Source organism: Hipposideros armiger, unplaced genomic scaffold (assembly GCF_001890085.2).
Source record: "Hipposideros armiger isolate ML-2016 unplaced genomic scaffold, ASM189008v1 scaffold_37, whole genome shotgun sequence".
Classification (NCBI taxonomy): domain Eukaryota; kingdom Metazoa; phylum Chordata; class Mammalia; order Chiroptera; family Hipposideridae; genus Hipposideros; species Hipposideros armiger.
Genome location: NW_017731387.1, coordinates 4,756,245 through 4,765,927, shown reverse-complemented (window position 1 = coordinate 4,765,927; position 9,683 = coordinate 4,756,245). Strand labels below are relative to the sequence as shown.

General features: G+C 60.5%; 1 protein-coding gene across 3 annotated transcripts in view; it reads right to left on the bottom strand.

Annotated features, from left to right (window-relative positions):
* NAV1 (neuron navigator 1) overlaps nt 1-9,683 on the bottom strand; it is a 195,497-nt gene that overhangs the window by 25,014 nt on the left and 160,800 nt on the right. For all 3 annotated transcript variants that reach the window (XM_019638044.1, XM_019638045.1, XM_019638046.1), the window contains exons 7-12: nt 5,992-6,130; nt 5,310-5,607; nt 3,847-4,537; nt 2,864-3,307; nt 2,254-2,295; nt 1,409-1,557 (exon numbers count right to left, since the gene is read on the bottom strand). In XM_019638044.1, coding sequence (XP_019493589.1) covers nt 1,409-1,557; nt 2,254-2,295; nt 2,864-3,307; nt 3,847-4,537; nt 5,310-5,607; nt 5,992-6,130 — 1,763 coding nt within the window. The remainder of the gene's footprint in view (nt 1-1,408; nt 1,558-2,253; nt 2,296-2,863; nt 3,308-3,846; nt 4,538-5,309; nt 5,608-5,991; nt 6,131-9,683) is intronic.

Below are 9,683 nucleotides of genomic sequence, written 5' to 3'. Positions count from 1 at the left end.
GGGCTCATGCTCCGAGGGAGAGGGCCCTGCGGTCTGGAATCCGGGGTGGACAGCGCTGCCACCGGACAGGCCTTCCCTCAGGCCTGCGCGCTCTGACGCGTCGCTTTCGGAGGCCGGGCTGGGGGGAGGGGGCAGTTTTCCCCAAACCGTCCCATCACCCAGATGTGCCCACGAGCCGGGCTGTTGCGGTTCCCTTCGCTAACACACGCCCGGCAGCTGGCCGGAAGGGGGTTCAGACCAAGACTCAGCTCCAAATGCTGGGAGGGGCCCGCTGGAGAAGGGGGCTCGGCACTGCGGGAGGTGCTCCCTACCAAGCAGTGCCGTCCCGGGCACTGCCCACTCTAAGCGGCAAGAAGCCAAGGCCCGCGGGGCCCAGCGTTCCCCTGGGTGACCGTCAGGTCAGGCTCGGTGGTCCCTGTGGCCTGCAGAGCCCGCCGCCCGTCGCCCCTGCAGGGGTGACGGCCTCACGACCGTCCACATGCAGCCCTGGGCCATTGCCCTGCACCAGCTGGGCAGGTGGACGCTGGTGTGTCCGTAGCCACCTGTGCGGGACAGGACTGCACACATGTCTGCAGCCTGCCCGAGCGCGGGTGGTCATCACCGCTTCGCCCAGCCCCTCGCCCGGCACGCAGAGCGTTTCCTCTCGCTCGGCTCTCCGTGGAGGCAGAGCACAAGCTGGACCCATCCCTTCAGGGACCAGATGACTATCCTTAAGAGCTGTTCTCTACTCTAGGCAAAGTATCCTGATTTCTAGTTTCCCCCCCAAGTCCCCCGCAGGACATTACAGGTCGTCGTTCTTCCCTGACTGCTTCCTTCCCTCTTAGAGGACGTGAATTTAGAGGCTCAGCCAGCACACAGGCCTGTCCCAAAGGGGTCCCGCTGGGCCGATCCCGCCCGCGTCTAGAAGCCGGGCAGGTGCGCTCCAGGCCCTGCGCCTGGGCCTCTGACTCGGCCCCTTCCTTCTCTCGGAGCCCTTCCTCGGCCTTCGGAAGGGCGTGGCCACTGCTGTGCCTGCCGGGCTAGGAGGGCCCCGGCCCTGCCACGCCCTGGGGCGTCTGGGCTTTTCTGGGTTGGGGGCAGACCCCTCCCCCATCCCGGCAGGGCTGGGCGCAGGCCCCACTCTGGCAGCCACTGCCCGCAGCCTCGGTTTATGGCTTTCCAACGCCTCTGCTCAGACCCGCCGATGCTACCGGGGCCCCACAGCGTGTGCTCAGGGGCCACTCTGCAGTTCAGGTCTTGGGGCACTTTGGCTTCAGCCTTAGTCGGATGGGTCAACTGAGGCACCATGCGGCAACCCAATACAGTGAGAGTCCAACAGGAGGTGAAACCCAAGCCCAGCTGGCTTGCCTCAGCCTGCAGGTGAGGCCTGCTTCCCCCCACGCCACCGCGGGTGACGGACGACACTGACCTATGTTGGTAAGCTGGCCCTTCGCACTCAGGGACATGGACAGCGCAGGAGGCGAAGGCAGCTCCGACGGGTCGTCCGACTCGGGCAGCCCACCAATGGTGTGGGAGTGTCGTCTCTCCTTGCCGTCCTCCTGGGACTGGAGCTGGTGCCTGTCGGAGGCAGCAGCACTCAGTCTGGGCCCCCACAGACTGGTGCCAGAGGGCGGGACGGTGTGCAGGCTCCGAGGCAGGACAAAGGAGACGAGGAGCCGACGGGGGTGCCCCCAGCAGGAAGAAAGCAGGGCAACTCGGCGTCCTCTCCCAGCCCGTGAGGGGGGCTGCAGGACCAGCAGGACCCTCTACGGGGTCCCTGAGGTGGGGCCTGAAGTGACAGAGAAGGCACCAGCAGGTCTCCTTGGACCTCAGGACAGAGCTTTCTGATCCCGAATGTGGTTCTCAGGCGGCAGGAGTCACCTGACTGGGGACTTGATGCTACAGTAACAGTGGAGGCCTGGCTGTGTCCCTCGCCCCGTCTGGACGGCCCCAGAGGCCCCTGCTCTCCCGTAGACTTTGGGGGAGGAAAGCGACAGAAAGGAGGCTCGGCCAGGGTTGGGAGAGCACAGGTGGGCACAGGTGAGGTGTGAGTCCCGTGTGCAGACTCGTTTGTCCTCTGTCACCAGAGGCTCTGAGGCTGACGCAGACCTAAGGAAGCGTGGGCAGGGTGCTGGGAGGGAGACACCTGGAACCACACACAGCCACTCCGCACAAGCATCACCAAAGCCATAACTAGGGCCTGGAGAGGCCACCTGACGGTTTCCACGCAGACCACAGCCCGGGGGTAGGAGGAAAAGCACGTGCCAGGGTTACCTGAGACCTTTCTTGGGCAGAGTGTTTCGGTCCCGCTGATTACTGTGGAGGGAAAGAAGAAAAAAAAGGAGCGTGTGGGTACATCTTAGAAACTAGAGTTTGGGATCCTAGGTCGGAGGGACGCGCCACCTGAACACAGGACCTCGGGCTGCGGGCCCCTTTGTGCCTACAAACCTAAGAAGGCAGCTGCAGCCTCTTGCCTCACAACGTGAGAAATTTACCTGAAATGTTGAATGCTTCTCTCTGATTAGGAATCAGAGTGAGGTTAGCTATTGAGAAGGTCACGTGACGGTCGGTGGCGACCAGGACATGATATAATAGACATGATTTCGGTCTAGGGAGCAAAAGCTTTGGAGTCAGAGCACCGATGTAACCTTGCCTATGTCATTTCACACCTTTATGCATGGGTTTCCCTATTTCTAAGATGAGGAGAAGAACTCAAAAACGAAAAACATCCTGGCTACTTTGCGGAGCTGTGGAGCCAATGAAACTGCGTACTGCGTATGAAATGGAAAGTCGAGGTGGCCATCACGCGTGTGGCGGCATTACTAACGGCAGTGTGAGGCGGCACGGGGTAGACTCGGGCCCAGCCCTGCCTCTGTCCACCCACCTGTCCAGCTGCCCAGCTCGGGGGCTTCCGCTCCAGGTCAGCTCTTCTGTGTCTTCCTGGGGGGGCGCGGCCGGTGGGGCAGGTGGGGTGGGGATGGGGGAACTGCTGGGGAAGGCACTGGGCAGGCTCATCGGCATCTGGAGGGACTCCATGCTCCTGTGCAGGCCTGAGAGTTTGGGGTACATGCGGGCCTCTTTGGGGACGCTGAACCCACTCATGAGCTCCAGGCCCTGAGAGAAGCTGGCTGAATTGATATTGAGGATGGGGGCCGGGCTGGGGGTGAAGCAAGAAGACAGGGGGCCCCCGGCGGCTGAGCTGGCAGCGTGCAGATCAGGGACCTTCGGAGCGTGAGGGTCACCGGACGACGGCAGGTCCAGGCTGTTGGAGTTGACCTTGTCCAGGCTGGCTAGCGAGGGCGGCTTGACAAAGCTCTTTGCTGCGGCCCTGAGAGAGGAGATGAGAGAAGGAAGTGCTGAGAAAGGCACAGCGAGAGAGCGAGAGGCAGAGGAGACCCAGACGCCCTCCTCCGGGGCCCTTCCCAGTGACGGCGAGACATGGAGGGAACTCCAATACGTGCCATGCGGCCCCTTCAAGTCTTAGTGGTGGGGACAGCGCACGTGCACGTATGGGAGACACGTGTGTGTGTGTGTGTGTGTGTGTGTGTGTGTGTGTGTGTGTGTGTGTGTGTGTGTGTGTGTGTGTGTGTGTGTGTGTGTGTGTGTGTGTGTGTGTGTGTGTATACACACAGCGAAACCACCTTTAGGAGCGCTGAAGAAGGTGAACGCTGGGCTGGGAACAGCCCAAACAAGGTGACTTCAGGAAACAGTGTTGAAAGTGGGACAAGGAGGAACCAGCATCAGGGGCCCCCGGGCGACAGGGACGAGGCCCAGAGAAGCCCAGACGGGCCACCGTCACATCCTGAGCAGTGCGGGGTCGGGGAGGACGTCAGAGCGGACAGACGGGGAAGCCACCGCCGTGGGTACCTGACGGGGGTTGGTGGCAGCTCTGCCAACTTGCTGGCCGGGGGATGGCCGGCTGGGTTCTTGGGCGTGGTCTCCGGGGAGCTGATGCTCTTGAGGGAGATGCTGTCTGCGTCCAGGCCCACCGCCTTGGCTTTGGCCTTCTCCTTTTCCCGGTCTGTCTGATTGACAGGGGCTGGCGTGGCGCGCCCGCTGGCCACCTTGGAAGGCTCCTTCAGTCTGGATGGCGTGAGGGCCCCCTGCTTGGCGCCCAGCAGGCTAGGGTCAATGCTGCTGCTGACAGGGCGCGGCCCGCCCCTCCCACCGGTCACGCTCATGGAGCCGGACTTGGCCGGCCGGGGCAGGCTGCGGTACTGGATGGTGGAGCGAGCTCCCGGGGCCAGGAAGCCGGGCTCCGCGCTGTTGGACACGTCCAGGCTGGTCTTGCGCCCGTTCGCTGGCTTCACAGGGATGCCCGAGGACTTCTGGGCCTTGCCAAGCGTGGCCGAGCCCCCAGTCTGCATGACGGTGGCTGTGCCCGTGGCAGGAGGCTTCTTGTAGCCGAAAGAGCCCGAGGTGGAGGGCCGGGCGATGCCCGAGGGCGGCTTCTTGGCGTCACCCAGGCGGTCCCGGCCGGCGTCGGAGGAGGAGCGCTGCAGCCCGGTGTTCCTCACGGCCAGCTTGCCCTTGTCCGTGGCTTTGCCTTCAGGTTTACCTGGGAGAGGCAGGGCGGGAGGAAAGGGGGGCTGAAGCCGCCACCGACGCGACAATCCCTTCTTTTTTCCCTGCGTGTGTCAGTGTGTTTTAGGGACCGGCGTGACCGGCCACTCCAGAAGCTGGTGACATCTCTTGTCCGAGGGCAGGGACCCTGGGTGGGAGGGGCTTAGGGTTTTTGTTTTGTTCTTTGTTGTGTCCTGCTTCCAGAATAGAATATTCCATTTTGGTTAAAACGGCAGAGGAAGCACAAGGATGATCGAGAAGGAAGTGCGTGTAATGACTGGTCGGGGAGGGAACAGAGGAGGGAGGCAAACGGACCACTGATGACTGGGGGCCAGAGGGAAACACGGACGAGGGCGAAAGTCCCCCAGGGGCCTTTGCGGGCGACACAGGTCTGACGTCTCGTTTTCCCAGGGCCTCCCTGGGATGTCAAGCGAGTGTCGCGGTACACAGCCAGACGTGTGGGGGTGAGGAAGGAAAACCGGGAGTGGGGGTGTCTGCAGGCTGCGGTCCCGGACACAGCACCCTCGCCTCTCTGCTCGCCTTAGTCGTGGGCTCTGGCTCACACTGAGCCTCTGGGACTTCATGTCCACATAGGGACATGGTAACCAGTGCTGCTAACTCACGGGGCTGCTGTGAGACAGAGGACGCGTGCCAGAGCAGCGTGCAAGCGTGTGCTGTCACCCCGGGGTCAGGGACCACAGGGGAGGAGCAGCCGAAGACGCAGGCCTCTGCCTCTGCCCCTGCCCCGTCCATCACTCCGGGCTCACCTGCAACTTTGAGGGCACTCTGGGCTGTGTGAGTGATGGGGGAGGTGACCGCCACGGGCGGGGTCTTGCCCTTCTTCAGGGACCCAGGGTGTCCCAAGCTGATGGGCTTTTTCAGCTCTCCGACTTTGGATGCGTCGTCACAGCTCTCAGGCCGCTCCCTCCGCCACTTGGAGCTCCCGGGCTCCATCTTCAGGCTCCCGCTGTCGTACTCCAACTTTTGGGGGGCCTTCTCCTCCGATTCACTGAACCAGCTCAGCCCGCTCTCTGCCAGGGAGCGCTTCTCGGAGTCTGTGCGCAGCTGCAGAGAGGAGCAGCATAAGACGCTGGCTGGGGGTGGGGGGCCGGGAGCCCTGTCCCTCCCAGAGTCTAGTCAACCCCGCGTTCCCACCCATGCTCGAGGGTGCCAGAGAGGACATCACACGCATCGCATCCCTGGGTTTCTTTTCACTCCAAATTGGTGTGAGCGCCAAACATGGGCGCTGCCCACCAGGACAAGAGCTAATGTGCCAGGTGACCGGCTTGGCAGCCCCAGGGGTCTTCCCACCAGCTCTAAGAGGGCCTGGCCGAGCCACGTGGGCGCCAATGCCACGGAGTGGGTGAGCGTGCGCGCACACAGGCACTGCCCCAGCTGCCCCGGGCCTCGTCGTGACACGGTGGCCCGGGCATCTGCAAGGCCACGTACCACGATCGTCGAGTTCCTGCGAGAGGCGGTGGGGGTGGTCGGCAGGGAGGTGAGAGAGGAGCTGGCGTTGAGGTCTTCCGAGCTGAGGTTGTCCGAGGCGTCGCTGAGCCCGCTGCTGATGGAGCTGCTCTCATCCCAGCTGCAGGACGGGAGAGAGAAGGGTTAGCCGGCGCCCAGGCGGGAGGGGTCACACTGGCCCGAAGGAGAAGGATTGGGGGTTAGGCCCGGGAGTGCAGGCCACTCAAGTGACGTAAACTGCCTCGTTTGGCATGTTCTTCTACAGGAGGAGCCTGTCTTCATGTGGAAAGAGCTGCTATCTCAACAGAGAGGTCCATTATAAAGACAGGTAACTCTCAGGTGGACCCAGTTACACAAACCAGCCTCTCCTCCCTGGAAACAGCCTCCACACCTCTAACCGCCAGGCCTTCGCTCATGTTCAGACGTGCTTGCGGTGTCTCCCCTCCCTTTTCTACGTCATTTTTTAAACAAGGCCGGGAAAGGCTTTCTCTTCCCCAGAACCACTCAGGCTTGTCACTTCTCGTCCCCGCTGACACAGCTCGCCTCCCCTGGGATCAGGACCTGCTTCGGAGCCCCGCAGACCGCACAGGGACCCACACCTCCGGCGGGGCCACGCACAGGGCCAGCTGTGGGAATACCCCCTTTCCTGCTGCCACTTGGGGTCGCCGGTGTGTGGTGTCTGGGAGAGGCTGCTGTCAAAGCCCCGTGTCCATGTGTCTTTTCACAAAGAAGCCTGCTCTGCGTGCTAAGCGGCTCGGCACAGCCTCTGCCTTGGTGTCGCTGGGACCCGGCCCATTCCCCCGGCTCTTCATTGTCAGAGCAAGGTCACGGTCAGAAAGTGTTGAACATGCGAGGCAAGCGGCCTCCTGTCCACTGTGCCCGGCCCCTCTCGCTCTGGCCGTGCTTGCTGTTCGCCGGTTTCTCTGTGATCCCACATTAGTTCCTCAAAGTCTGTCTCCGACAACCTTTCTTCAAAGGTCCTGCTTTCTAAGCTGTTCACCATTTCTGTGACTCCCTTCTGGACCCTAGAAAGGTCTTCAGGCTTCACTCAGGTTTCAGAACCCGCTGAGCACAGGACTTCAGGAGGCTGCTCCCCGAGTGTCCGTGCCCGCCTGCCCGCGGGAATTCCTCTCGACATTCTCGTGCCCGGGTTCACAGGCTTGTATATCAGCTTTGCCCGTGTGCAAGGACCACAGAGGCTGAAGACAGTTTCTGTGAATTAGCTAGAATCTGGAAAATTTCTCTTTGATGTATTTTGAGTTTCCTATCGTGGAACCAAAATCAGACATATGAGCCTTCTGAGTCCTGGCCCGGACCCCAGCTGGCCTCCCTTGGTTCGTGTGCCGGGAACGGGGGGCTGGCTGCCCATGGGGCTTGCTGCTCAGCAGTGAGCACTTCTAGCACACTGAGAGGCCAGAGCAGTTTCGATTATATTACTATGAAATGTGGCCGTGATTCAAGTTTTCCGGTCCTAGCAGCTCTTCTGGGTCAAGGCGCGCTCTCTGGCAAACATGGTATTCACAGCAAACGGTCTTGGGTCAAAGACAGAGGAAGCCAGTGGCACCGAACCTGCCACCTGAGCTCTCCTGCTGGCAATCAAGGTCTTACGGAAGGGCCCCTGACGAGAAGGGCTGCTGCAGCCCACCACGCCGAGGAAAACCTCTCTGTCCTACGTTCACGGCAAGCCTGCTGCTGAAACAAGTGGGGGGGACTTCACCTCAAGTCCTCCTTGCTCAAACAACATTCCTCCCAAGTCACAGACTTTCCCACAGTAAGAAAGTGTAACCCTAAAATCACCAGGGAAGGTTGGCTGGAGGATTTAAAGATTGGAGATGTTCCACTGGAGGGAGTGTAGTTTCTTTCTTTAAAAAAAAAAAATCAGAAAAGTAATACACGCTATAGTCAAGACTCAAACATTACATAAAAATATAAAGGGGGCTGGCCGAGTGGCGTGTTGGTTAAGAGCTGGCTTGGGACGCCAGCTCTGAGCAGCAGGGCCCCGGCTCGGATCCCACATGAGGGCCAGTGACGCTGTGCCCTCTACAGCTAAGATGGTGAACAACAGCTCAACCTGGAGCTGGGCTGCCGTGAGTCGCCGGCGACGGCGTAGGCTGCAGTGGTTTGCTGTGAGCTACCGTGAGCGGCTGTCCAATGGCCAGCGAGCGACTGCCTCACCCGGGAAGAGCACAATGATAATACCAACATGGGCCAGTGAAGCAACGTCCTCCACAACTAGACTGAGGAACAAAAGGACAGCAACTTGTCTGTTCCCCTTCCCCAGATTCCCCAATAAAATAGATATAGATATATAGATATATAGAGATAGATAGATAAAGGGGAAGGGAAGAACGCCCCTTTTCAGCCCTCCCGCGCTGGCTTTTGGGCTGAGCGCTGCTGGCAGTCCTTGGGCTTCCTCCCAGACGGCTCTGCGCCTCTCTGTCTCTGGCTGTTTGCTCTCGGACCCGTGAACAGGTGACGTCGTGGGACCACACCTCCGGTCCTGGAGAGCCTTTACCTGGCAGGCGCTGGAACCTCAGTCTGCCTCCTTGTCGCTTTACTCTCTCCTTTTAGTCAAGGACCTCTTCCGGGGGGTTTCCGGGAAAAGATGCGTGGGAAGCAAACTGGGTAAGATCTCACACAGTCCGAACCATCTTCACTCTATTGTCACATGTGAGGCTGGGCAGGCATGGGACCCTCAGCCGACAGCGCTCCTTTCGGAGCGGACAGGCGCTGCCCCACGTCCAGCCTCTGCTGCTGCCGTTCGGTGCCTCGTCCTGCTCGTGTGACCTGCTCTGAAATATTCTTCGTGATGTGGATCGGGGCGGACCGGCTCCTACCCACTGACTCGGACACCCTCCGGGGCCTTCCAATCCGGAAGCTCATGCTCTTTGGTGTGGGGACATTTCCCTAACGATTTCTTTGAGGATTTTCTCCTCCCCATTTTCAGGTTCTCTCTTCTCGAAGGCCTGTTACTCAGATGGTAGGTTTTGAGGCGGATACTCTGGTTTTCTTGCTTGTCACCACTATCCACAGCACTCCCTCACTCACAGGGGCTGCCTTACAGTTTCTCTGCATAGTTTCCGGTTCCAAGTCGCTCTTTCTGTTTGTACAGGTGAGGGTTCCAGGTCAGAGATCTTCTGAGGCGTGCGGGGACACTCAGCTGTGTCCACAGGTAGGACTTGTCAACTCGGCCTTCAGCACAGGGGGTGTGATTACTGAGTCACTGAAGTTTTGTCTCGGGCCAGTCAGGTTTCCCAGACACCACTCTCCCTAACTCCCACCTGGATGGTGTGGGACCGATGTTCTGACAGCTTGAGCTGGGGATCAGGCCTGCGGGTCTCCGCATTCAATATGCAAAGTTTCACTTAATACTCCTTGCTTTGGGCTCAAAATCCGTGTCCCCGCTTGTGCCAGGAGAGCCCATTTTACCCTCCGCAGACCCCAGTCTCCCGCTGGCGAGGGGCAGGGCAATGCCTCCCTAGGACTAGTGGGGGATGGGGTCCGAGAGTCGGGGTTCCTTACGCAGTAAATTTCCACAGTCCTCCTGTTTTTAGTCCCACCCTTCCCCCCACTTAAGGTACCCGATGTCCCCAAGGACTGGCTTTTTGACAGTTCTGGGGGCAGGGTGGGCACACAGGTTTCCCACTGCTGGCTGGGGACTCGGCTCTGAGCTC